The following is a 27,144-nucleotide window of genomic DNA, read 5'->3' as shown; positions in this document are numbered from 1 at the left end:
TTTGTTTTTCCCGCTGCTGCAACTCTTTCCCTCTGTACGGCGCGTGCCGCGTCAAATCCAGCTCCTCTTTTTTCCCCGGCGTATACGCGCACCGCGCGTGGATGTGCTTGCAGCTCGTTTTTTCGTATATAAGCGCGGTGCGCCGAAAATCGCGCTGATAGCGCGCCGGATCTTGTTGTACACACTAAGCGCGCGCGCTTTTTTTTTTTTTATCTTGATTGCAGCTGCGCTGGAATGCGTTTGATTCGCCTTTTATATAGGTGAACGGGACGCTGCGCTGCGGTATAGGTGGAGCTTTTTTTTTCACAAGGACAAACGGGCTGGAAGGAACTGCTGATTGACGTGAGTGAGCTCGGAGCGGGGATTACGATCGGACGTGTAATCAAGCGACGATAATGAGTATCGTGTGTGTTAAAAATATTCTTTATTTCTCCCATACGCGAACGTTCACGTGGATTCATTAAACTATCGTTTTTCGATGTACAGGTGTGTATGGAGTCGCCCAAGTGAGCTCGTCCCGATATTTCGGAAGATTTTGGCTTTAGAATTATTCACAGATCTTCTTTTCGACGAGTGTGTACAAGTGCACTCTCCATCATTCAACGATATAGTAATACCTATATAATATAAATTCACGTAGATTCATCTATTAAAAATATAGTCGTTCCGGAATACTAAAAATAATCTCTATATAGGGAAAATACCACTCTCCTTATATAACGTAACGTACTTCTACGATATAATTATGCGTGTAACCCAAATTCAAGATAACCCTAAACACTATAAAAGCAACAAACGCTCGTAATACTTCGGCCCTGATTACATCGAAAAGGCAGAAAAGAAAAAAAAAATTCAATCGCCCAGACGAAAATTGTTCCGCAAATCTACCCTCGTATTGTACACGCGTAAGGCTGGGCCAGAGCGCAGCGAGGGCTGAAAAATAAAAAAAAAAGCGAGCGACGGACTTTCGACGCTACGGCACGCGGCTCTTTAATCAAGACCCGAACAACGTTGCAGCGCTGCCCTTTTTTTGCCGGGGAAAAATGTGCGCGGCTGGAATTTTACAAATTTTTTTCGAACGAGACGCGAATTTCCCCTTCCGAACTTTCGCGCTCGCGCGCGCACCTGATAAGGACGGAAGATGAAGGAATGTAACGTGAATTTTTCTCTTAAAGAGCGCGCGCGCGCGCGGCGGTCGATAGTTCGGCGGTCGCTAGGATATACCGCGCTTTTTTTTCTTCCTCTCTCATTCGCGCTACTTCTTTTCAATGTTGGTTTTAAGACTCGAACTGAAAAGTCTAAATGACGTTTTAAAGTGCTCTCGCGCGAGACAGGCACTGAGTGAATAAACGTAAGTTGACACTTTGAAAGTTGGACTTTGCCGTCGCGCGATTGTCTTCGAATCAGAGTTTGAACGAAAAATTGCGGAGCTTTTGGAATAAAGGCGCTTAATTTTGCAAATTACGCGGCTACATTGATATTTGGTCAAATTTAAAATTGTCGGCTCGAATACCCAAGTATATTGATATAAAAATAAATAACTATATATTACAGTAAAAGTTCTCCGAGGAAAGAACGATCATAACGAACTAACGATTGAACAGCTTGCCAATAGTCAATTTTGATTTCAGGGATATGTACTCCTGTCGTTATCTATTTACATTTGTAAGACATGCGTTGATTGTACCGAATGCGGAATTTTACAACGTGCGCTTGCGCTCGCTTGCGCAATTGTCATTTCGAAAGTTCCGAGATAGATCGTGATTTTAAAAAATTAATTTTCCAGTCGATAAAGCTAAATTGCATTTTGACAAAGACATTCTAAAATTCTGGCGCGTACGCTTCATTTGCGCTGGTAAAACATTTCGAATGAATTTCCGAGTTTGTTTAAAAATAAAACTTTTCACTTTTCCGAATCAACTCGGCGCAAGCGATATATAAAAGCTTCGCAATGACATTCGCAGGATCGTCGCTCGCTGCTCGTGCGGCAATAAATACTATGCTTTTTCTATACGCGCGCGCGCGCGCGCAAATGAAGATGCGTTAATCGGTCGTTTGTACAACAGCCATCGACGAAAAGTTTTCGAAAATACCGAAGGCACGCGAACTCTCCGATTTATTTACAGTGTTATACCGTCGTCATACAATCGTGCCTCGGTAAAACTCTCCTTCTCTAGAACATACACAGCTGTGCGCGGCGGTTGCCTAGGCACAGGCGCCGCCGTACGCTCGCCCTCTTAAAAACTATCGAATGCAAAAGCAATACTCGTACATTGCAGAATGAACAAGGCATATAATACAGGAAAGCCCAGCCCACGCTTTAAGTATCTCCAGAGCACGCCGGCACACGCGTTTCTCTCCCTATCTACATCACGCGGTCCAGGTAGCGGGCATGTCTCCCAGCTCTCTGCCGGCGTCGGGCGCGTCGGCGCTGCTGCTGTTGCTCAGCAGCTTCTTGATGCTCTGGTGTCTCTTGTTGGCGTTGACGAAGCCGACTCCTCCGTTGGGATGGGCCGAGCCGTCCAGCACCGAGTTACCCGCGTGCTTGGCCTTGAAGCCCTTGCACATGACCCTGGCGACGAAGACGGCGAAGCCGACGCCGAGGACGGCACCCACGGCCACGTCCCACCAGTGGTGACGGTTGTCGGTGATGCGCGAGAGCGAGCAGCCCGCGCCCCAGAGGATGGCCAGACACTGCAGCCAGGGCTTCACCAGGAGCAGGACCAGGCTGTTCGGCATGCGGTTCTGCAGGTACCACTGTGGCGAAACAGAGTCGTGGCGCGTGCCGTTACTATTTGGATTCGCGGTTCTTATGGCCGAGGGGAGATGTTTATGGAAACGAGGGCAGAGGGATTGCGCCGGCTGCGGTCGGGCCGCGGTTTCACTCGGGGAGATGCCATACGCGTATATCTACATATACATACAGGCGCTTGGCGGTTTTCAGGCTAATGGTGAAAACGCCGTGTCTAGGTACTTACGACTAAAAAGGTGCCCGTGAACATGGAGAGCGCCGAGTGCCCGGAGGGGAAGGACTTGTCCGCGTCGTTGACGTACAACCAGGACAGCTCGGTGTTGGTGCACGTGTACAGCCTCCTGTACCTATGAAGGGATGAAAAGACATTTGAGCACATAAAAGTACGTTGAACGAGATCGATAACGGCTATACTGACTCGTCGGTGCAATTGGCGATCTCCTTGGGCCTGCAGGTGTCGATGAAGTGGGGCCGAGGCTCGCTGACAACGATCTTCGTGACCTCGACGATGAAGAGCATGTACCACCAGCCGAGCGTGTAGTAGCCGTACCACTGCCAGAACTGCCTACTCCTCGAGCTCGACCCGCACTCCAGGCTCTTGTAGCTGTCCGAGCTGTAGCACGTCCATTCCGTCGCCCAGATCTACAACAGACACGCCCACGCGTATCGTCAGGATCACTCGGATTTTCGTTCATCGGCTCAGCACTCCTCGCGAATTTGCATGCGTCGATATTCCAGGTACACAGGAAGTGTGTTGTGTAAACAACCAACGCCAGCGTTTTGGCAACCGATTCGCCGAAAGGCCATTTCTGCATTGCGGCGCGCGTATATTATTGCGCGCGAGTGTGCACCACATAACTTACCACCAGCGCAGGTGCCAAGATCGTCGTGACCATGAGGGCCACCGTCGGCACCGAGTCGCCGCTGAACTTGAAGGAGATTTTCGGGTCGTTGCAGTAGAAGCCGACCTTCTGGCCCGGTATCAGGCCCAGTTCTCCGAACAGCATTATCACCGAGACTGCGAAAATAAACATGTAGACGCATGTATAACCTGTATACGTGGACTGTATTTAACGCGCATTTTATCCGCGATGCGTTATGTAAGGCTCCCTCGGGCGAATTAATTATACACCGCGAAAAGAACTCGTTTTGCCCGTATACATATAAATTCGATGCGCATACGCGCGGCGAACGAGTTTTTATGTAATAGAAATAATCCAACTAGCCGCGCGCGATGATTTAATCTTTGCATAATATTTATTTATTTAGCCGACTGTCCGAGAACAGATCCCTGGTAGAGATCGATACAAGTTTAGAGCTACAACATACCACGTATTACTAGGGCTAGAGATGGGCGAAAAATAGGTCCATTTTTCGACCAGCGATGAAGCAAGGAATTTTCGAGCTTGTAAAAATAGATTTCATTGTCTAAAGCAAAGCACGGGTGATAGCTAGTTGATAAATACATTGCAAAATAAGTCGGGTGAAATAAGAAAATCACGAATATCTTCGTATGTCGTGCTTGTATAACTCTAATCGACTGTTTATTGTGTAAACCGTTTGGAAATCGATCAAAATCCGTAAGCCTCTTTGAAATTAGTGTACGACACGAGGAATAATGTCAATACGAAAGATTTAAGGTTATGTTCATTCCAACAAATGCTCAAGAAATGGGAGAATATGCGTTTCATCACAAGCTATGACTAGGCTATTTCTCATAGCCATTTCATAGTTTACAGGCCATTTTAAATTTTCGAATTTCTACCAGGGATCTAGACTCGATCCATCCCTCCTGCTACACATCTAAACATAACGCTTCTATAATTGAACAATTCCTAAATTCGATTGAATTTTCCCAGCTGTCGCGCAGAATATCGATGAGAGACGCGTACGATAAACGTACGCTCGTCGTTAAATGCGCGCAAACTCTGTTGGAACACATGGTAAGACAATCCGTTCCATATGCCGGTCACTCGTGATCCTCGTTATTTATCAATCCTTATATATTCTACATTTTTGTCCTCGCGCTGCATCCAAGGGATATCGCGTTGCTACGTGATGTATCGGTGAACAACCGCAAAACGTACATTATAGAAATGCGCAAACAGAAATAACCGGTAACGAGGCGCGAATAAAGAAATAACGCCGAGACGTGTGTTTATTCTTATAGATTTCCGCGGGAAAGTCGTGTTGGCAAGTGTCAACATAAGAAGTGGATAAACAATAACGAGATACGCCGCGTATTGTTATTATTCCGTTCTGAATAAAATAAAGAATTCGCCAAAGAGCTGCGACTTGTATAGCGGATAAACTTTTTATCGCGAGCGGACGGTGAAATTTTACGAGAATTTGATTGTTCCCGGAATGAAAAAGCGGCGCGATGTAACATCACCATCGCAGGTGTACAAAGAACAAACGAAGAAATTCTAGCCGCGAAACGTTGGAGATGAGACAAAAAAAATAAATAAATAAAAAAAAAATTTACACAGCAACAACAACTCACCCAGCAGAGTTACGAAAAAGTTGAAGGAGAACCTCCAGGGTACGCGAGTGCGGCAGACGGTCATGGCTTCCTTGAATTCCTCGCTCTTTTCATGAATTTTACACGGCTCCTCGATCTTCCTCGCCGACAGTCCGCTGTGCTGCCTCGTCGACGGCTTCTGTGGAAATCAATGGCATACTAAGTATGAGTCGCACTTGTCGCGCTCGAAATTCAAAGGCGGGGAGAGATGGTCAGGTGTGCGTACGCGGCGACAATTGTAAACTAGGTCGTCCAACGAAACCCGCGCGCTCGCGGGAAAATTTGAATATCGGCCAGCATTTCGTGGGAGTGAAAGCCGCGATTATCGATCGATTAGATTAAAAATTCGGCTACGCGAGAAAGCGCCCTTTTTCTTGCTCCTTCCCAGGATCGAAAATTAAACTGGTTAGAAGGTCGGCTACACGGATTGTATCACAGCAATTGGCTCGTCGCTCGCGGCTACTTGCAGCAATAAAAGGGAATTAGTAGCGACTCTCTCTCTCTCTCTCTCTATCTATCTTTCTCGTTACAGCCGAAAACGCATCAGCCGTCTCTTATACTCACTCGAGCACAATCGGTATACAAGAAAGCACAGCACTGCGAAAACTCGCACCCCCGCGCTCGTCCGAACCTGCGCAGCGCGCGTGAACCACTCGGTCGCTCGGTCTCGTACGAACTGACTGCGTCGCGCTCCGCTACGAGCGACGAAGAAAGACCGCTGTTCTCCAGCTAGCTGCAGGAGGGGTCGGGAAACTCTCTGGGCCCGATCGGAGCACACAACAAAGCGCCAGCTCGGCTTCTCTCTTGGTGTCTACTAGAGCACTGGCGATGCTGCACGGCACACGGCAAAAGCGCAGAGCGCGCGGATCGCTACCCCACGGTAAGCGCGCAGACTACCAATCGGCGACTTCCTCGCCCGAATAAAAGTGTCTATACTCTCCCTTCACCTAATACGCGGCGGCGGCGGCGGCGGCGGCGGCGGCTGCTGCTTCTCCCTCTCTCTCTCTCTCTCTCTCTCTCTCTCTCTCGGTACACACGACTCCCTCTACTGATGTTGCCTGGCACTCGTTGACCCCGCTCTCGCTCTTCTCTCTCCGCGATGCGATGCTGCATGCGCTGGTACCCACATGTGTGACCGTCGTTGTTCTGGAATTATTACTCTTTTTTTCTCTCTCGACCGACGCGATCTTATCGCGCGCGCGCGCGCGCATAGAGTAGGAGAATCGGTTGGACCGATCTATGCGGTCGGGTTTTTAATTCGTTCGCTTATCTCTATATCTGCGGTGTATACGCGATCTCTCTCTCTCTCTCTCTCTCTCGAAAGGTTCAATCACACCACGAGGCGCAAACAATTGCAAACTGCCAGAATCCAAGTTTCTAACGATCTCAATCGAATTACCGGTATATGTGCGCGTACACACATCCTATACCTCTCGGCGGCTTAGGAACGGTACACATTATACGCAGTAGGGTCAATGATACCGAATGTTTCCAGCGCCATTAACAAATTACGCTGCGCGTTGCGAGGAGACAAAGTGCGCGTACACACATGTGTGTATGGTAAAGCGTATACACACAAAAGAGCGACGAGGGGGAGAGCTTGCGACGATCGCTAAAATAGATGCGCGTCCACGCGTCCCAGGGTCACGGTCAACCGTCCTCTCTCTCTCTCGCTTCTTCTTTTTATTTTATACGCGCGAAGCAGCAGCGCTAAAAAAGGTCGGATTAAAAATCGACGCCTCTGCTGGATACTTTTTTCCCGCACCCGCGTCCATCCATCGCCGGGACATTGTTGCGTTTTCCTCGTCTCCGTTTCCCCCGGTTTTTCGCCAGAGACAGAGAGCGAGTACATTTTGCTCTTCCATATGTGTGTGTGTGTGTGTGCGAGCGCGATGCTCGCGTTTTATTAATCGCCACCGCAGCCGTCGGTTTCGAGGCCAGACACCCCTAATGGGAAGTGGCGTCTCTTTTTTAATCGCTCCGAATGAATTTATCTTTTCCGTGTATGGAGCTGTGCACCGCTGCCGCTGTTATAGTGGGAGATCCTTTCGCTCCTCGAGCGCGACCTTTCTTCCTTAATTGATAAGCAGCTACACACAGTGGGCCACGATGTTGTGCGTCGTGTCTGTGTGTGTGTGTGTGTGTGCGTGAGAGTGACGATTCTTCGAGAGAGTTAAACGATGGGACGAGGAGGCACTTCCTGCGTGCGGGAAGTAAGTAAGGAGTTGTTTGACACGCGCCGCACGCGGCTTTGTAATGGAAAAATAAATGTGTACAAACAGCGATGGAAATTATTTTCGGCCTGTATACAAACATGCGGGCCTTGCGAGTGAAAAGTTATTTCGGCATTTTCCGCCGCTGATCACTCTCGCGCGCGTCTTGACGTAATGGAAAAAACAACACAACACGTACGAAACGATTGTTCAATTTACCGAGATTACGAGAGAAAATTCCCCCTCTCTCTCTCTCTCGCGCGCTCAGCTTTATTATAATTTTCGATTTTATTACAACGCGATCGAGCGCAAATAATAAGGCGGGAGAAAATTCATGCGTCGGTTTTTAAAGCTCTCGCGCGCGTTCAATTGCGAGTAAACAAAGAAATTTGATTTATGAAGCTCGAGCGACTCCGGCGTTGTTATATAAAATAAACAGCGGCGCAAAAGCCACGACGATTCTCGGCGAATCGAAAACGGCCGCACGGGCGCGTGAATTCGAAAATCGACGCAAATTTGCAGCGTCTTGTCCCACGCGCGCCTGTTCGGCAAAAGCAAGCTCTGCTTTTATTCCTGTATAGCGCATCAAAGGATTACTCAGACGAAGCCAGAGAGCGAGCCGAGTGTACCGAATAAGTGCAATCGTAAGTGAGTAATTGCGCTCGCGCGAAGGAGATTCCTTGATTACGAGCGTAGTATACACCTACTCTTTCTCTATCTCTCTCTCTCTCTCTCTCTCTCTCTCTCTCTCTCTCTCTCTCTCTCTCTCGTTCGTACAGAGGCGGGGATTTAACTTTACAGAAGCGCTGCGTGCGCTAATTCATCTTTTCGCCTCGTTTCTCGCAATCGCGCAAGAGAGACTTGCAACCTAATCACGTCCTGCAGTGTGCATAGGCCAGTGCTGCTCTTCAATCGCCGCGGCGAGGGCCACTCGGCGCTTATTCGCGCCGCGCAAAGGACTAATCGGGATTAATTGGAGACTACTCTGCAGCTCGCCTTTTCGAGAATTCATTACTCCTATACTCGCGCTTTTATTCCTATAGGGGATTTCTAACTTATAACTATATTGTATAACGCACGATATCGCGCAACGCGTAAGTATAAAGACGGTGAGCCGGTCAGGTTAATAATTCACCGACGCGAACCAGTTTCGATGTATAACCGTAATTAATAACATAAGCATATCTCTAAACTTCGGAATTACGCAAGCGCCCCTTTTATACTCGCGATCGAGTGCAGATTATATTTTGCGCGTAGGAAGAGCGTATAGCTGCCCGTCGCGCGGCTGTACGTGTCGCCCCTTTTAATCACAGCCGCGCGCGTGTACGTAAGTGGGACCAAAGGGGACCGGAAGCGCCGATGCAGCGTAAGGTCACTCGGCCACTGCTGATCTGTGCGCCTAATCGACGCTGTGTGCATGTGCACGTGTGTGCCTCGCGGAAGCTCGCCTAGTGCCTCGGTAGAGAATCTATATGGAATCTGGAGGTGCTATACAGAGGAATAATATTTTTCTTCCCGGTGCGAGAAAACTTCCAGAGTCAAAATAGCCGGGAAAAGGGTTCTGATCGCCCTTAATACTCGTTCCCTCGAAATTTATGCGACTTTAATACACCTCGTACGTCGATGCAAACCGTATACGCGCACCTGTACCCGTGAGCCTCGTTCTCCCCGCTGTCCGCGCATTATTCAATAAAGCCGGAAAAAAATCGCCGCCACCCGAAAAAACAAAGCACACGCGCACGCACGGCCGAAAGGAGGAAAAAGGTAAAACATTAATCCCGTATCGCGCACGCTGGGCTGCATTACCACAGAGGGAATAAAAAAGCCACTATACGCTACTGGCTCGTTCTCTCGCGAGGCGGAATAAAAAATAATATTTCTATTTCTCATTGTCGGGCCGCCGGGCGGCTCGTATTTCAAAAAGCCGGTATTTTTCCCCGCCGGCAGGCAAAGAGAGGGATTTCGGTGCTGCGCTGCTGCTGCTGCTGCTGCGGGCCTCCCGCATCGCGCGACGAATCTCGCCGAAAAAGAGTATAGAGGGAAATATATATATCGAGCGAACGTACGCGCCGTCCCTCAATGAGGATAATTAAAAGCCTTCTCTCTCTCTCACGCGCGTGTGTGTCCGCAGTGCGGAGCATAAATTTCGGCAGTTGCTTTTTCCCGGAATCTATGGGGTTTCTTGACCCCGTTGGCGAGATGACCCCAGCAGATAAACGATTCTCTTAGATTGCGGTCCGCGGGGCGCGGCTGCGTATACGTGGGCCCTGATAGGAACGACGACACAGTGACTAACCGATTTTCTCGTACGAGAGGACCTTCTCTCGCTAGAAAGAAGACGATCGACGAGGTGATACCGCGCTATAGTATTACCGTGGTTTTACTTGTATACTCCCTTCACCTGTTATAAATAAGACGGGACGGATTTAAAGGTGCTCGTGAGGTGCCAGAAATCGGATGATTCAGCCCGTTCCAAGTCTTCGTTGTATTGATTTTTCGGAGTGAATCACTGAGTGCGCCACCGAAAAAGCGCCCGTCACTATAATACCTTCCCGTGTACAGAGGCTCTTCGAGGATATGTAGATTCTTATTTGTCTTTTGAAGGCAAATATACGAGTAGGCGGGATGAAGCTCGAATCGAGTACTTTCGAATACTTTTGCGTAGAACATTTTTTTATGCGTCTGCTATACGTGCTCAAGAGTAAACACAACGCAATATATTAAGTCATCGGTCTGAATTTTATCAGCAACTGCGAGACCTTCATCTGTGTCTAAACGGGGAAAAACATTTCTATAGAACGAGACTTGCCGAGTCACGTCGACTATTTTGGAAAAAATCACGAGGAATTGGATTAGGATAAAGAATGAAGGGATTAGGATCTCGTGAAAAAAAAACCTGCGCATCGATGTCACGGATTTTCTCCCGAGCAACAGCTGTATTTCAAAGCTTCTTTCTTTTTCTCCTTCATCGATATACGCCATACGGTCTGCGCGCGCTTTCTTCCTTTGAACCGAGAAATCGCTCAATGCCTCCTCGAGATCACGTTATAACGTAAATATATACAAGCGAGCCTACGCTCGTGGCATCTTATAAACGAAGTGTTTAGATTTTATGTATATACATTTAGAACGGCGATTGAGTTCGTCTTTCATCGAGTTTATCTGAGATCCGATGTCGAAACATTCGCAGATATAAGATATAAGACAGACGCTCGGCTGAAGCACAGTTCCTGTGTCGATTAACCGAATGTTTAGCGCAACGCGAATGGCGATATTAAACAACTTTTTACAAAAACAAACAACGAATTCCCTCTCCTACACACGCGATACGCATCCTTCAATCCCGTCGAATTTCTTTCAAACGCCCGAGAGAGAAACTCAAGCTTCACAGCCCACGCGAGTGAATAAAGCGCCCATCAGGTATATATCCCTGTGCGCGCACCGATCGCTTCGCATCTCTAATAATTCTCGTTCCTCGAATTTCACGCATTATATAAAACACGCGTGCGCCGAAGAAAAGCAGCGTGTCGTGCGATATTCTTCGCGAGCCTTTTGTCGCTCCTCTGCGGAGGACAATGCCCCTGAACGCGCTCGCGCGCGCGCGTGCGTCTATTTCTTTCTTTTTTTTCTCGAATAAGTATACATGATAGGCGCTTTTCTCGGAGGTGGAGTCCTGCGTGGTCACTGTTTTTTTCATTGTCTCATTGTTTGAGGAGTAGACGTGTCGGAATCGGCGGATTTCGAAAGGGGAATCCGGCGCTTTTTTCTGTTGATCTTGTTGATGTTTGATTGTGTGATTCAGACGTGCATAGTAGGAAAAGTTATATCCGTGATTATTACAATAATCTTATCGAATTGGAAAGCGAAAAAGTGCTTCTTCTTTCTTTTCCGTTCGTTTGACAGAAAAAGCGTTGCAACCGTCGTCGTTTTATCGTCTCGTGTCACATTATCAACGATAGCGTGTATTCTAAAACTTGCACACGACACCCGGCGCTACTTGACTTTCGCGGCATCGCTTGTCTCGCCGATTTCCAACAAAGAACGAAATACATCGCGCGCTGATGATTTGATCCAATTACGGTGACAGGGCAGAGATATTCCAAGCATCGGTCTGCGGAGCACACGGCGATGTTTAACGTTCGTATATCACAAAAGCAATTACTCTTCAATGTCTTCATTATGCATGCGTGTGCACGACAGTGATGCCTCCGCGGCATTAACACGTTTACTCGGCTTCTTATCGATGAGCAAACCCAATTAGACGCGGTACAATTCGACTCGAGAGATCAGAGCAAACGTGATTTTGTGCCGCTTATAAATTTGCCCGCGATCTTATCATCGCGATTTTTCCACCTATTCGAGTTCCCTGAATATATATATATATATATATATATGCTGGCGCATATCACGAGTAGAGGCGAGCTTCGTTTAGCGCGCTTCTAGATAATCACGTAGCTGCGTACGATGGAAAAAGAAAAAACCAAAAGCGCGCTCGGCTATCTCCTCGTCAGCGTTTTACGAGCAAGCGCGAGCGGTTATTCGCGCAAAATTCCGAGAGTGCGTAATATCAGCGCTTCTATAGATGTATCCTTGTCGCATTTCACTTGACAGTTTACAATAGCCTCGATCCGATTACCGATTCGCGGTACGAAAGCGCGAGCTTCTGCGCAGGCACGATCTATCGGCTAGAGCTGACTTGGACTTTGTAGTATTATTTCTCTTTCATATCTCGACTACTCCGTCGTCGACGACATCACCTGTAACAAACGCGCAGCGGCTCGTCCAAACAAACATTACCGATCACAGAGTTGACTTCGATCGTACAGGACCGATCTTTTATGGATCCGAGCGCGCCGAGTTATATTCGTGCGCGCGCACAATGTACCGATCTATTCTCGTCTTTGCGAGGATTTCTGTCTATTAATTTCGTAACGACTGCAGCGGAGTCTATACTCGCGATGATAATTGGATTAGGCAAACTCTCCGGCTGTGTGTGTGTGTGTGTGTGTGTGTATAGGCGAGATGTAATTCTATTTTAATGTTATGTCGAGAGAGAGAGAGAGAGAGAGACGCGAAGCTCGTAATAGCCCGTCGTTAATATTAGTAATGGGATTCGGAAGTTCGCGCGCGCGGGGCAGCAATTTACATACACACGGGGGGCTCTTGATCAATACCTCTCATTTTTTTCAATATCGCGCCGCGCTCTGGGATACGATGCGATGCTGCGTCGCATTTGCATATTCATGCATGAACTCCGCCTTCCTCTCGGTCTCGGCCCTTGCGATTAATTCAAATATTATATCCGAGTTTGCTTTCACAGACTCTGCACTACTACCGGGAACGCGGCGTGTAAAGAGCTTTTTTCGACACAAACGGTGTCTCCGTTCTAAATCTCCGCTCCAAATCGTCTCAGTAAAAGATTTTTTTTTCGTTTCCAGGGCCATGCATGTATATATAAGAACACTTACGCTATCAGTCGCGTCCTCATCCTGGCAGGCTGGGTTTCTGATGCCACCTTCGGCCTCGAAGGAGACGCCCGTCGTCGAAGGCGATATCGGATGCTGCAACAGACCAAAGGAAAACAGAGACATGAGTTCGCATTGTGTATTCGAAGCGCCGCGCAAAGTGGCGGAATTATTGCTGTACTCCAAGATGGGAGTGGGAAAAGAAAGATGTAGTAAACAGCGCGTGTTTGCGCTCTCTGAGCTTTATCGCGCGAATAGGTACGGGCAAATTTCGTTTGTTTGCAGTGTGTGTGTGTGCCTATACTTGTATTACTCTACTATAGATATCGTTACTACGAACTGTTATACTCACACTATGTGTATTATACCGTAACATTTCGTTGCAGCGAGCGAAAGTTACTGCGCAGTTGCGGTAAGTAATTTACTGCGAAGCGCACATTCCGCTGGAATATACGTATACAAGTGATGCAGACAACGAGCCATTAGTAACATATGACAGAGGCCGAAATAAGAATATGAAGCTATAACACGACTCTATTAAGAACTCACTCTGGCGGCCGACACCTCGTACAGGTAGGTCTGAGCGTCGCCGTAAAGGAAGTTGAAGCGCATTCTACCGAGTCCGGCAACCGACTGTGCGCGAAACTATCCTCTTTAATTTTTTTGCAATCGTTTATCAACATTTTCAACAAAGTGGCTAGCCTCCAAAGTTGGGCTTAAAAAAAGTCGTTCAAAAAACTGCATTTTCTTACTCAATATCATTACAATACTGAATAGTTAAGCTTCAATGTAGTCCCACTAGTAAGCATTTTTTTCCTTCATTTTTTAACCGATAGTAGCTTCGAAAATCGTTAAAACTCGCCGCGCGTCGCTTTCCCCCTGCTCGCGTAAAAAAAGAAACCGCGGACGTCCTTTCGCTAAAACTGAAAGTAGACACTGTACCGCGCCGATGTCGTAACATACGCTCTCCGAGCGCGAATTTTTTCGTATAACTGCCGTGAGATCAGACGGATCGCCCTCTTTCTCCTCTATTACGCGCGCGCGCGCGAGACGCGATAGTGTCTGCCGTTTCAGGTTGGACCTCTCACTCACACACGTCTAATATATACGTCGGTGTGTACTGGCGGAATCCGCGCTTAAACGATTACGTAAGCGGCAGCGGTAGCTTGGTAAATGCAAAATTATGCAGGCGATCCCCCCATTATGCGCTCATCAATTGAAGGAAGTCGAGCTCTCTCTGTGTGTGTGCGCGCGTGTGCGTCTCCCTCTTGATGTATATGTACAGTCTCGGTGGACCTTGGGAAGTTTTCTGCGCACGAAGCGACGACGACCGCCTAGAGGCAAAACAGGACGCGCGCGCGCGCGCGAGGAGAAATTTGTATCGTCTTCGGAAAAACTCGTTTTATCGATATTTATCGATCGCGCGATAGTACACATCAATAGCTCAAACTTCAAACTGCTATTGTTTAGCAATTAATATTCTCGCATTAGTAATCCTTCAGTTTTTACAACAATTTTTTCGAGCCTTGTCCGAGCTCGGTATGCGACTTTTCCTTCCTAAGATAATTTTTTATCATTCAAGCGGCATTACGATAAAATTTTTAAACATGTTTGAAAAATTCTTACACCTACGCGTTCTCTCAAATAGGCCAGAGGACTATAATTTTTTTAACCGTAAATAGGTAGGCGCACGTTAAAGGATTGATTAACGGTAAAACAAATCGAGAAATATAAGTTTCCGTTACAACTTTCCGCGAATACAAATTTCGCGAAACGCTCGATTGTGTTATTGTTCCGCGAGACTCAATAATTGATGGTTTCTGGAGAATCGCAATTTGCGTATAATTTATACCATAGCGGTATAATAAATTAATTGCACATTGCGCGCGAGTTAAAAGCAAACTTTTCGCAAATATATATATAATACAACCGCAGGCGTACGCGTGCGTTTCTTCCATAAGTGCGTGAACCCATTCATTCGCGGTGTGTAAAACGAAAGAAACGAGACGTTTTCATTAAAAGCAGCGGCCACTGCTCATCGCCGCGGCTCTTCTACTCTCGGACATTATTTAGCGCTCGCGCGTCGCGGTAATTGTCCCGCTTAGCGCGCTTGGAAAATTTTCTACGTATATACGCGAGATTCGAGAGGGAGATAAGGGAGGAAGCTGGGAAAAATTACGCCTGACGAGTAGGTGGTAATGAGATGCGGCGATGTCGACCTCTCTCTATCTACTTTTTCTGCTAATCACTGTCCTTAGCTTGCGAAATCTTGTCATTTCGGCTCGCGCGTCTGTAATGGATGGAAAATCGGATGCAGGCAAGTGTCGAAGAGTTTTTTGTGCAGTAACCGCGTGTGCGTCAAAAGTATAGCTGCATAATAGATGATGGGCTCCGTCAGAGCCTCGCGATAATCTCGAAATTAAAATAACAAAAACAGGGAGAGAGAGAGAGAGAGATGCGCCGAAAATAAACAAAGCCATCATCTCGGCCTATGAATAGAGAGAAATCTCTAGATGAAAGATTAAGACAGAGACTAAAAAATTACTTTTCCTCGAGGTACACACAGAGCGCAGCACAATAGCGGTCGGCGCCGCTTATCGTTCTATTTCAAGAGCGTACACTTACCGTCCAGCGCCGTTATTTTTATATATACGCTCCAGCAATCGGCGTTCGATCGCGTTGCGCAACAGCAGTCAGCACACATACACCGCGCTGATCATGCGGGGCTGCCGCGGCGCAAAGAGTAGCCGAAAATTCGTCGCGAGTCGGACAATAAATATCAATTACCAAACTCGATTTCCGTCCTTCGATCATCGACGCGCGCGCCGCTGCAGTCGTCGTCGTCGTCGGCGGCAATTAACGGGCCGAAACGAGGTTAACGGTCGGTCCCCCTCTGCATCGGTGTATGTGTACGTACTGTATATAGAGCAGCGTCGAAATACATTTCGCCGGCTAATTCGATGCCTTTTCGGGAAAGCCGATTATACGGTTAGCTCGTTAAGTCGTTAGCGCGGCGGAGGAATTTTTCGAATTTCCCGCTGAATTTTCAAAGTGATCGAGGCTGTTCGGTCGACGACACGGTTTGCGCGCAGCGTCTAATGATCGAACCTCCTATAGGTCGTTGCACAACAAAGCGGCTAATCGTCGAGCTGCGCCGATGCAGTTTGGTGGTTCATTAAAATATAACGTTCGCTCGATTAGTTCCGATAACGACAACGGCACGTCTCGCAATCGATCTTCCGGTGTCGAGAATTTTCGAGTTTCGAAAAAGTTGCGTTGAACCCGACTGCTCGCGCCGATAACGTCGAGATCACACGCCTCCTCGCGATTTTTATATAACACACTACAATGTTATAAGCTAGAACATTTTTTCACTATCGGACGCTGCTCTATACAACAGACGGGAGGCAGCCGCGAGGTTATCGCTCGAGCGACGAAGCGCGTAAACACGCGACACCAGTAAATATCGAGCATAAGCCGGCACTGAAATAGCATATATATATATATATATATATATATATATATGTGTATATAAGTATAGAGAGCGAGAGAGCCGAGAATAGGGAAGAAAAAGAAATGCGCGCGCTTTTCCCGCACACGTGCAAACCGCCGAGAGAGACTTATTCGTCTAAGCGAGTTAGCAGCTGTGCGCGCGTTTTATAAGGACGTTCGATTTTCAATAAGGCTATGCGCGACCGAGACCTCGCGGGGGAATTTTTGCGTCGCTGATTTCGTCGATCAGTCGAAATCGATGTGTATTATATCTCTCGTCGTCGTGGGTATTTCCTGATCCGAGAGAGATTCCTATCCTATGATATGCGCCAGAAAAGTGAAATCCTACAGTTCACATAATAAAGGCTGATTCACCTGCGCGTGAGCTGGAATAAAGGAGATACGATTCAGCTTTCCGTGAACATTTTGACGAGTAGGAAAAAGTCGAGTCGAGAAGACAGAGGCGCAGGTAGGTGCAACAGATGGATAATGTTTTTTTAAAAACACACACGGAGCTCGACACGCATGCGCGCGCTCGGCGGTTGCGAGCGGAGAGAAAACGCGGCGCGCTTTAAATGAATTATGAATCACACACATGTGCGGTTTCGCGCGCACGTGGTACGCGTGTCTCTTATATAGAGACTCGGCCCTGCGCGCACGTTCCTTTTGTGTGTTCGCTGTACTACTATACGAGAGGCCTCAATTTCTACGATTGCGAAAGCGCAGCTGCAGCGACGAAGGAGCCGATTGCATTTGATCGATTTGTCTGTGCGCTGCATTTCAGAGCCAAAAGTTTATGTCGGTATTTGTCGGTACACAGGTGTATTACACGGTCCGCCCGCTGTTTGAATTTCAATTCATCCGCGGCTGTTTGCCTTATGCGCCCGAGTCGGGGAAACTCGAAGCGCGAACCGATTTGCATCGGGTGAAAATCGTCTTTTAAACGACTTACGGAACAGCTATGCAAGTCGGTAAGATTTCTTTTTTCTTCAAAAGAAAAGGTGCGCTCGCGTCTACCGGTATACCATATATAAGCGAGCAGTGAGTGACGCGACCGGACGAACCGGTATCTGCTTCTCTCGTGCTCTCCCTCGAAAAGTCCATTTCTGTGTGTATTGAAAAAACAGTTTTTCTCGAACTGATAAGGGCAGAGCGAGCGATAATGCGCGGTGTCACGCACTTGTGTGTGTGTATCTTAGTCCGTTTCCTCCTATAGTAGACTCCCTGAACACGATCGGAGCCACGCGATAGCTTTTCGTTTTCTCGCACTGGAATAGCCGATCGCAGCGAAATTTTGTCCGACCTCAGAATGCTATAGGTCGTATAAAGCGAACGGCTATTCGGCCATACGTATACATAATAATAATATCTCTCGGCGACGCTCTCTATCTCCATGTAAACAAAGGGCGGCCGCGGAGAATTCAATTAACTCCGATGGCGCGCAGAGTCGTTTCGTCGAAAAAAAAATCCACGACAATACTGGCGTCTATCGCGCTAATTTATCAGCCCGCGCGAACTATCGATATTCCGCGCTCGTCCGTGCTCCGAATGCTAAAATAAAAACTAAAAAGGCAGAATGCGAACGTGAAGCGGACGGTGGCGCGTGTCTCGCTTAAAAATCAGCCGGGGCACAAACACACGCGAAATTGTCCATTACATAAACACACGCACACACACACACCGGCGCATAACGATTTTCAGCGTGACAGCAGTATACATAAGCGAATGAATAAGCGCGCGTAATCGCGGAAAAGAGAAATCAGCGGCAGACACACACACACACGCATACACTGCACTGCGCAGGTGTACACAGATTGTGTTGACGCACGACGACGACACGAAGCTGTATGTATTGTGTAGAAAAGAGGCTCGTACCATCTGGACCATGTCTCCTGTGGGGCCGGCACTAATAACGAGAACAACAAGCAGCAGTTTGAAAACTTGACACTCGATGGCGCTTAAAAACTCGCGAGCACCGCACACAAGGTCTGCATCGGCACCAGAGCGGCTGCAGCACCTGCCGCGGCGCAACGAACCCGGCGACTGACTAAGAACTACCACTCCGCGACCTGGAGAACCAGAGGAGCGCGAGCAGCAAGTGCTCGATCGGCGCTATGCCCTCTCATGATTTCGCGCCGCCGCCGCCGCCGCCGCCGCCGCCGCCGTCGTTGGCATCGCGTATATGACACCGCCGAAGGCAGATCCCTCTCCACTATCTCTTGTATATTGTATTATATGCGTGTCTCTACAGCAGCGGCGGCTCCTCCTTCTCCGAGATGCTTCGGACTTGAACTGAGCGCGCGCGTCTGCTCGGCTGTGTGTCCGAGATTACGAGCTGTGTATAAGGCTGGGGATCCCACCGATCGCCTGCAGCGTGCGCGCGAAACTTTCACCGGTTTCTTTTGTTGGTTTGTTTGCTTGTTTGCTTGTTTGCTTGTTTGTTGGTGGCGAGAGGTGCTTATCGGGGTGTTTAGAAGGAATCCTCTTGAGACTTTTTTATCTTCGACTCCGCGAGAAGATTCTCCTTCTCGGAATCGAAGGAGAAATGACATTTTTTTAAGGAGAGCGGCTCTTGATTGTCGCGCCTTTAACGGAACCAAAGTTAAAGAAGCACTGGAAAAACCGTCCCCGCCTAATCGGGAAAAGGGCAACTCCGCAGCGGTAGCTAGACTTTGGAAAAGCTACTAATAAAGTATCGCCGCGTCTCCCGACGCACATAAACAGATCTCCCCATGCGGGACGCGCAGTAGTGCATCCGAAAAAGTCGTTTAAAAAAAGATTACGGCCGCGCGCGCAAGTGGAGGCGAAACCCTCGTCGCGTGTCCCCGCCCCTGCGGAGAAGAAAGAGATATTTTCCCGGCGGCAGTTCAAAGGCCCCACGCGTCGTCGTCGTTCGATTTCCATTAGCTGCGCTTAGCTCTCGAGCCCGTATCGCTATCGGTGGACACGGCGCCTTATAACAACTCGTCCGGAGCCGAGGGAACACGTCATGCAGCGCGCGCTTGTAAAAGTCGCTTCGTGAGCCGCTACGTCATGCGCGACGCTGTATATATACTACTTGCATTCGGGCGCGAATTCCTCGGCTCTGACCTGTCGCGAGCCACTTGAAAGGGAGAGAGAGAGAGAGAGAGAGAGAGCGCGAGCGAGCTGTATATAGTGGCTCGGAATTATAAGGATGCGCGCGGGCGCTTCTTCGTTTTCCGCGTTATCCTTTATTGTCCCTCTTTCTCTCTCTCTCTCTCTCTCTCGCTCGCTCGCTCCATCACACTCCATTTGGCCGCTCTTAAGTGAGCCGTCGTTCAGCCTGCAATTATTCGTTTTTTCTTCAGTTAGGCTGATTACGCGCATAAGAGGCTTTGCAATAGGGGCTTTTTCCGCGCAGACATTACGTACTCCTATTCGTCCGATGAATGTGATGTGCGCACATACTCGTTGATGCGCGGTTGGGAAATTGTTTTCGCGTTTTGGGATAGCGCGGGGTAAGTATGTGATAATTGCCGCGCAACCATCACCGGAAGGTCGAAGACCGGTTTCTCTGCGTGACATTGAACTCGGTTTTATCGAGGAGGGACGCACTGCTCAGAGATTTTATGGAGTTATTTATGGGTAGGGAAGGATTAGCTTTTCGACTCTACGATGCGCGAGACGTTTCGCAATGGTGAACGATTCGTTAGAGTTATAACTGCTGTAGAAATGTGTTATCGTTCATTAATTAATTTTGCACGAGTGTTTCTCAAAGAAATAAAACACGATGATATACTATCGTCGCCTTGACAAGCTAGCACATTTGAAAATATTTTATTTTTTGTCAGGAGGTTTAGTTTTAACCGCACTCCCCATACCAGGAGTGCACGGAAATAAAATGTGCTAGTCGTCGTTATAAGCAAAGCAAACGCTGACTCGCGAAACATTCAAACAATCCCGCCAAGAAATTCGCCAACATGGCGTCGCAAAAAAAAGGAAACAATCGTTTATCACAATTCACAATTTTCCTGCTCCGAAAGAACGTTTGCTCAGTTTGAATATACTCGGATTACAATGCGAGAAAAAACGCGATGACTCTCAACCTGCGATAAAAATCTAAAACAGCTGATTGGCGTAAAAAATTGCGCATTGTTGCCTAATCCAATCGCGCGACGATATTTATCCGTATTCTACACGTCACTTTGGGGTTCTTCACCTTTCTTTGTCCGTAAATTAAAGAAAAATCGCCGGATATTGCTGTACAAAATTACGTATAAAACAACAAATCAGCAGGAGTAAAGAGAAGAACCAAGTGAACGCGCGCATTAGTCATCCCGATGTTGCTGCGGAAACCCGAAAAAAGCGCCTTCAAAAGCACACGCGATAATACGGCGTGTCGTACTTAGTGGCAGCATTTGTCATCGCATCGCGTGAATCGCCAATGAGAAAGACCGCGCTTATCTCGCCTCGTCAGCCGACAATAAATAAAACTTGTAGAAGAGGCTATTTTTTTAATCAAAGAGACCGTACCAACCTGTCTCAGGTGCTGTCGGAATTTGCAAGCGTCCCTCGGCGTCTTCATACCTCCGAGCAGATCCTTGGCCAGTTCACCGAGCGCGAATCGCATAACCAAAAAGGCTGTGTACAACCGTGGCCGTCGCGGCACTAATCATCATCCGCACACTTTTGAACCTTACTCCCGGATGGGTGTAAAGAAGTAGGAGAGGAAAACCGCGGCGTATCTCGCAGTTGGGAGTCATTGTGTGCTACTGCGACGACAACGCACATCTCTGCAGCTAGACGCGTATACGTGTATGTAATTGTACACGCGCTACTCTTGTGCGTATATAAGCCTACAATCGTAGGAGAGCATGACGCCTTGTTGTATCGTCCTCTACATCTCTAATGACGTGCTCCCATTCGGCGAGCCGGCTTAGAATATGTGTGTATACACATTCTTGTACTCCTCGCTTTCGTTATGTATGTATGCATGCACGTTTTTTCTCTCTATATATAACTCATTGTGCTCTCTTTTTTGACAGGATCTGGTGAGGATGTCATTGTGGCCACTGGGAAAATGACGTTTTTTGCGAGATTCATGAGGAGCTCGTTGACTTCTGCCCGCAGAGCCATTTGTAGCAGCAGCTATTCCCAGCAAAATAGACTGAGATGTGCGTTTGACAAGGTGGCCAAGAGGAGCGAGAAGAGGTGTCCGGCGACAGCCAGTTATTCGTATGGAGATTATGGATTCTGCAACAATCCCAGTCGGTGTAAGGCTTCCATGCTGCTTGGGGCGAGCTTTGCTTTTTTGGGATTCTTCGAGAATAAGGAGGAGGAAAAAGAGCCTGCTCTCATAACTACCATCAAGCGGTCCATACTTCTGATTCAGGTATTCAAAGCTTTGAGCGGAGATTTCGATACCCCTGTAACAGGTACTTTTGATCATGAAAAATCAGCAGTGACCTAGATTTAAAATCCATAAATAAAACTGTTCACTCTTGCGTACTGTGTATATGGTAAAATAGTGTTATGAAACACTTGCTACTCTAGATGCAATAACAATCTAACCTCTTAAGTTGCGGAAAATTCATTCAAAATGCCTGTGAAACAAAGGTATTGCACCTGTAATTACAATTGATGATCACAAGTCTATTATGAGCTACCAATGTTGTGTTGCATCTACTTTCAGAAAGGGGAATTCAAGAAAGCAGAGCAAATGCTTCATATAGCACTGCGCCAAGCACAGAGTTTGCAAAATGAAGATGGCATAACTTATGTGTATGATGTGATGGCAAATTTGGCTTTTGAAGTTGGCGAGTTTGAAAAGGCCGAGAAATTATTCAGGTCAGTAATGCAGAGGATACTTGCAGCTGGAACACCGCAAGATGATTTAAAAATTGTTCACATGAGTTTGAAGATGGCAAAAATATTGGAATCTAAAGGAGACTTATTGTACGGAAATTTTGATTACTTTAAATCCACCGCAATAGTAATGGTATTAAAATTCATGCCTTTTTTTTTAAAGGAATGCTGAAAATGGTTATCAATTCTGCATGAAAATCTTGCAAGATCACATCGATAAAGGAACTGAAGACATTGATATTATCACACTTTGGTCTATGAACTTGGATTGGTATGCCCACTTGTTGTTGAACATGGCCAGATATTCAGAAGCTATGAACTTTATGCAAAAAGCTTATGATCTATGTGTCAAGTTAAATGGAGAATTGCATGAGCAATGTGTGGTGCTGCTCAATGATTTAGGGTCTATAAGCTTCATGAAAGGGAACTTGGATGAGGCTATAGAATATTTAAATAAAGCTGCTGAAATTGGTAAAGCATTGGTTCCACATTTGTAACTAAACGCAAATCATTTGACTGTAACAATTTTTTTTTTAATTTTAGGAAAACAACTACCAGATATGGAAGATATAGCATCTATTCATGTGAATCTTGGAAACGTTTATCTTAAAAAAGGCTTATTAGATGAAGCGAAAAAATGTTGCGCAAAAGGCTGGAAGTTATCAAAAGATAAAAACAATTACGAGTCACTAGATGAAGCGAAAGCGTGCCTTGATGAAGTAAACAAATTATTGACTAAGTAATAAATGATGGGTTATTTTGTTATATTGTTATCTTATTTTTCGAAAAACACGTACAAAAATAGAATTATTCTAGTCGAAGTAACGCCATTAAAATGTATTTTAGAGCAGCAAATAGAAGCATGCAGCCTGTATTTTTTAAAAATCAAAGCTAAAAGTTTCAGTATTAGTCAGATCTTGTTACTGGGGATTGGATAAAATGTTTTTAAGTACAATCCACTATACATTGTATATATGTACATTGAGTTTCGCCTATGCATATTTTTTAAAGCTTTTTATCGGTTTAACAGTTGAAATCTAAAATATGTATTTCTGGTATTTGTAAATAAAAAGTGTTCCATGAACAATCTAATCTTAACTTTATGATATTTTTTCAATTCATTGAAAAAAAAAGGGATATTAATTTTAAACACAACAAAAGCATACAAAATTCCCTTAAAGTTCACTGAATCGTTCATTCTGTAATCAACTAAATCCAGCTAAGCTCAATTCCTACTGTTTACGCCACGAGAATAAAAATTAGAGACAGGTATAAATTCTATTCAATACCTATTTATCAGTTTGAATTTCTCCCGCGCTTTTAAGCTACCAACCGGAGACCTTACCAACACCAAGCTATACCTGCGCTACCGCGTGCACATATCATATTTTCCAGTCGAACACCAATTAAAAGGCTGGGAAGCCTCAGAGGCTGTCGACGCTGTTTTGTACTGATAACGGAGGAAGAGGTTACGTGGAACATCGAGTCGCACAACGGGCCGCAGCAAACATCATCAAGCACGTAAGTTTAGGTTAAACATTCGATAATAAGCCGCCGTCTACAGCGTAGCCTCGCGGGATTCTCAGTGTGCCTTATGCTCTATACTTTACTCTGTGTCTTGTACCTCATATCAACAGGTTTCTCAGAACGTGTCAACAATGAGCACCGCGGATAAGGACAATGACGAGGGGAGAGGATGGATTAGGATTCTGCTGATTACGACGTTCGTTGCGTTGATATTTTTGGACTTACCGGTTCTCTGCGCATCTCACGGCCATGGCGATCACGACCATCATCACCATGATCACGATCACATCGAGGAACCACCTAGCTTCAAGTACTCCAAACAAGTCAACGAGCAAGCTGCTAAACAAAACGCACATGTTCATGTGCACAATGATCATGTCCATGATCACCATCACCATAAAGAGGATGAGGATGAGAATCCGCACTGGAGACCACTGTCCACTTATTTAGACCATAAGGGAGATGTGTTTATTCAAGCAATGGGATCAACCCTCCTCATATCTTGTGCTCCGTTTGTTTTGTTGTTCTTTGTGCCTTTGGACAATACTAGTGAGCGTGAACCCTTGTTGAAAATATTGTTGAGTTTTGCATCGGGTGGTCTTCTTGGTGATGCATTCCTGCATCTGATACCTCATGCTCTTCCTCACAGCCATGATCATTCGCATGATCATGAGGGAGGACACAGTCACGATATGTCAGTAGGATTAAGTGTTCTGGCTGGTATTATTACGTTCCTACTCGTTGAAAAGACTGTTCGTCTCATTAAAGGAGATCATGATCACCATCATCATCACCATGGTGCTGTTGAGGAGAAGAAGGATACCGTTAAAGAGAAGAAAGATACCAGTGACAAGAAGAAAAACAGCGGAAGCAATGACAAGTCAGAAAAGAAGCAACCTGTTGATATTAAAGTTGCTGGTTACTTGAACTTGGCTGCTGATTTTCTACATAATTTTACCGATGGTCTGGCAATAGGAGCGAGTTACCTGGCTGGTAACAGTGTTGGGTACATAACTACATTTACGATATTATTGCATGAAGTTCCTCATGAAATTGGTGACTTTGCTATTCTGATACAAAGTGGATGTAGCAAGCCAAAGGTAGGGCTAAAAATATTTTTACTTACTTTTGTTGATCATTAAGAAAATTGGTAATATTGATAATTTGTTTTAAGGCCATCATGTTACAATTAGTAACAGCTGTTGGTGCTTTGCTAGGAACATATATTTCCCTTCTTGCTGGTGGAATGGGTAAGATAAAAATTAATGAATTTGTTTTTCATATCTGGCTTACTTGATGTAATTAACATGAAATTTGCATTTTTTTTATACAGGTGACCTGACCACCAAATGGGTCCTTCCTTTCACAGCTGGAGGCTTTATTTATATCGCGATGGTATCTGTGATTCCTGAATTATTAGTTAATACAAAATTGTGGCAATCAATTAAAGAAGTCATTGCTATGTTTGTTGGAGTGTATATGATGGTGCTTGTTGCACAGTACGAATGAATCAGTGAACTCTAAGAGAACTTTTCATGCTTTTTTATGTTTGTATTATATACTTTACTTGTAATTAATGAAGAATAATATTTTATAATGAAACATCACATTTATCCAATGAATTGAAAAAAATATCATTAAGTTAAGATGTTCTGTATGTGTTCTCAGAACACTTTTTATTTACAAATACCAGAGAGACATATTTTAGATTTCAACTGTTAAACTGATAAATAGCTTTAAACCATATATGCATTGGTGAAACTTAATGTATGTACATACATGTGTATAACATATGTGAATTGTACTTAAAGAAATTTTATCTAATTCCCAGTAACAAGATCTGACTAATAATGAAACTTTTAGCTTTGATATAACAGAAATCCAAGCTGCATGCTTCCATTTGTTGCTATAAAATACATTTTAATGGCGTTACTTCGGCTAGAATAATTCTATTCTTGTACGTGTTTTTCGAAAAAATAAAATAATAATATAACAAAATAACCCATTCTTTTTTACTTAGTTATAGTATTTAGTTTACTTTATCAAGGCACGCTTTTTTGCTTTGGCTATAGTGACTCGTAATTTTTGCTATCTTTTGATAACTTCTAACTTTTTGCACACGATTTTTCGCTTCATTTACGTTTCCAAAGCTCACGCATGAAAAGATGCTATTACCTATATAATGACACGTTAACATGATTTTTTTGTGATATTTAATTTTAAGGATCTAATATACATGAATTATTTAAAAAAAAAACACCCCAATTACTTTCAAATTCAAGCATATATAGAACATTTTTAAAGCGCTTCATTTAAAATAATTCCAAAAAATCGATCAGTGTAGAGAAAACTTATTGTCAAGATATTTTGTAGATGTACTACTATTTTCGATAATTTTTACGATTATAGTTATAGTGCAATAAAATATAAAAAATGTTCAAAATCCAACGTACTGTTACTAAACCTTATAGATGATAATTTTTTTTTACATTATATTACATTTTATGAGTTTTTCTTTTAGCTGGAGCTGCGAATCTTCGTTTCTTTGGGAGAGAAGAAAATCTCGAAATATTTCAATAAAAATTAATAAGTATATATTGATAATGCTTTATAATTTAATGATTTTATTGTTTCATCAAGCGTTTAATGTTATACAATAATATAATTTAGTGTGTAGTCTTGAACATTCCTTAACTTCAGTTGAATCGCTACTTACTTATACACTTATTTGGTTGAAAATCCCACTAGAGTCCAATAATCTTTAAGATCAAGTCGATCAATCATTATGTTAACTCAGTCTTGAAATTATAATGCTTCACTTCAGTCACATATCTAGAGCATATTATTAAACTCTTCTATTTGACGAAAATTCCATTACTATATAACGCAGTCTTGAAATGAATTTTCACTTTAATTGCAGCAGTATTCTTGCCTGCCGAAAATTCCATTACAACGTTGCCAACCGACGACTTTGTATCCTGGTCCCAACAAGTCACACCAATCGCTCACCGAATGAGGGTGACATCGTGTCCAGCGACAATCAGCTTCGACGAACGTTACGAGCACTGTACTGAGGATGGCAATGCACAATAACGCGACTAAACTTATGGATTGAGATGCCATTGCGATTATCAGTAATTTACTGAGATCTTCATCAGTTGTATACGAATGCTCTTTGTGAGAAAAATTGCCCATTATATAGATCTTTCAGTTATCTGCATCTGCTAGCTATATAGCTGTTTTTCCATACATAGAAAATATTTGCTTTTTTATTGCTCACTCAAAGGTAACAGAAAAAAAAGGAGTATTATGCCCAGATAGCACGACTAATAAAAGCTCTGATAATGC

General features: G+C 45.3%; 3 protein-coding genes across 11 annotated transcripts; 2 read left to right on the top strand and 1 right to left on the bottom strand.

Annotated features, from left to right (window-relative positions):
• Positions 1–400: 400 nt before the first annotated feature.
• LOC100122193 (phospholipid phosphatase 1) lies at positions 401–21,280 on the bottom strand. 4 transcript variants are annotated; one of them, XM_008214300.4, is made up of 8 exons: positions 13,501–14,068; positions 13,304–13,394; positions 12,955–13,047; positions 5,256–5,412; positions 3,616–3,770; positions 3,171–3,394; positions 2,979–3,099; positions 401–2,757 (listed from the first exon to the last, which is right to left on the bottom strand). In XM_008214300.4, exons 2-8 carry the CDS (start codon positions 13,325–13,327, stop codon positions 2,371–2,373), a joined length of 1,161 nt encoding a protein of 386 aa, XP_008212522.1. In that variant the 5' UTR covers positions 13,328–13,394; positions 13,501–14,068; the 3' UTR covers positions 401–2,370. The 4 variants fall into 4 exon arrangements, with proteins under 4 accessions (XP_008212522.1, XP_008212520.1, XP_001605796.2 ...); XM_008214298.4 differs by lacking the exons at positions 13,304–13,394; positions 13,501–14,068 and adding an exon at positions 20,942–21,280; XM_001605746.6 differs by lacking the exons at positions 13,304–13,394; positions 13,501–14,068 and adding an exon at positions 18,319–18,732.
• On the top strand, positions 13,046–23,367 carry LOC100122208 (tetratricopeptide repeat protein 19 homolog, mitochondrial). 5 transcript variants are annotated; one of them, XM_031922782.2, is made up of 6 exons: positions 13,046–13,209; positions 13,338–13,524; positions 21,450–21,796; positions 22,097–22,359; positions 22,433–22,740; positions 22,813–23,367. In XM_031922782.2, the coding sequence occupies exons 3-6, from the start codon at positions 21,485–21,487 to the stop codon at positions 23,010–23,012; spliced, it is 1,083 nt and encodes a 360-aa protein (XP_031778642.1). In that variant the 5' UTR covers positions 13,046–13,209; positions 13,338–13,524; positions 21,450–21,484; the 3' UTR covers positions 23,013–23,367. The 5 variants fall into 5 exon arrangements, with proteins under 5 accessions (XP_031778642.1, XP_008212523.1, XP_008212525.1 ...); XM_008214301.3 differs by lacking the exons at positions 13,046–13,209; positions 13,338–13,524 and adding an exon at positions 20,464–21,387; XM_008214303.4 differs by lacking the exons at positions 13,046–13,209; positions 13,338–13,524 and adding an exon at positions 20,693–21,219.
• A 259-nt stretch (positions 23,368–23,626) lies between these two features.
• On the top strand, positions 23,627–25,797 carry LOC100122222 (protein catecholamines up). Of its 2 annotated transcripts, XM_001605775.5 has the most exons (4): positions 23,627–23,790; positions 23,907–24,896; positions 24,971–25,046; positions 25,130–25,797. In XM_001605775.5, exons 2-4 carry the CDS (start codon positions 23,928–23,930, stop codon positions 25,303–25,305), a joined length of 1,221 nt encoding a protein of 406 aa, XP_001605825.1. In that variant the 5' UTR covers positions 23,627–23,790; positions 23,907–23,927; the 3' UTR covers positions 25,306–25,797. The 2 variants fall into 2 exon arrangements, with proteins under 2 accessions (XP_001605825.1, XP_016838134.1); XM_016982645.3 differs by lacking the exon at positions 23,627–23,790 and having other exon boundaries at positions 23,809–24,896.
• The last annotated feature ends 1,347 nt before the right edge of the window (positions 25,798–27,144 follow it).

This window comes from Nasonia vitripennis, chromosome 2 (genome assembly GCF_009193385.2).
Source record: "Nasonia vitripennis strain AsymCx chromosome 2, Nvit_psr_1.1, whole genome shotgun sequence".
Classification (NCBI taxonomy): Eukaryota; Metazoa; Arthropoda; class Insecta; order Hymenoptera; family Pteromalidae; genus Nasonia; species Nasonia vitripennis.
Note: the sequence above shows the minus strand (reverse complement) of the source record. Positions and strands in the feature narration are given on the sequence as shown.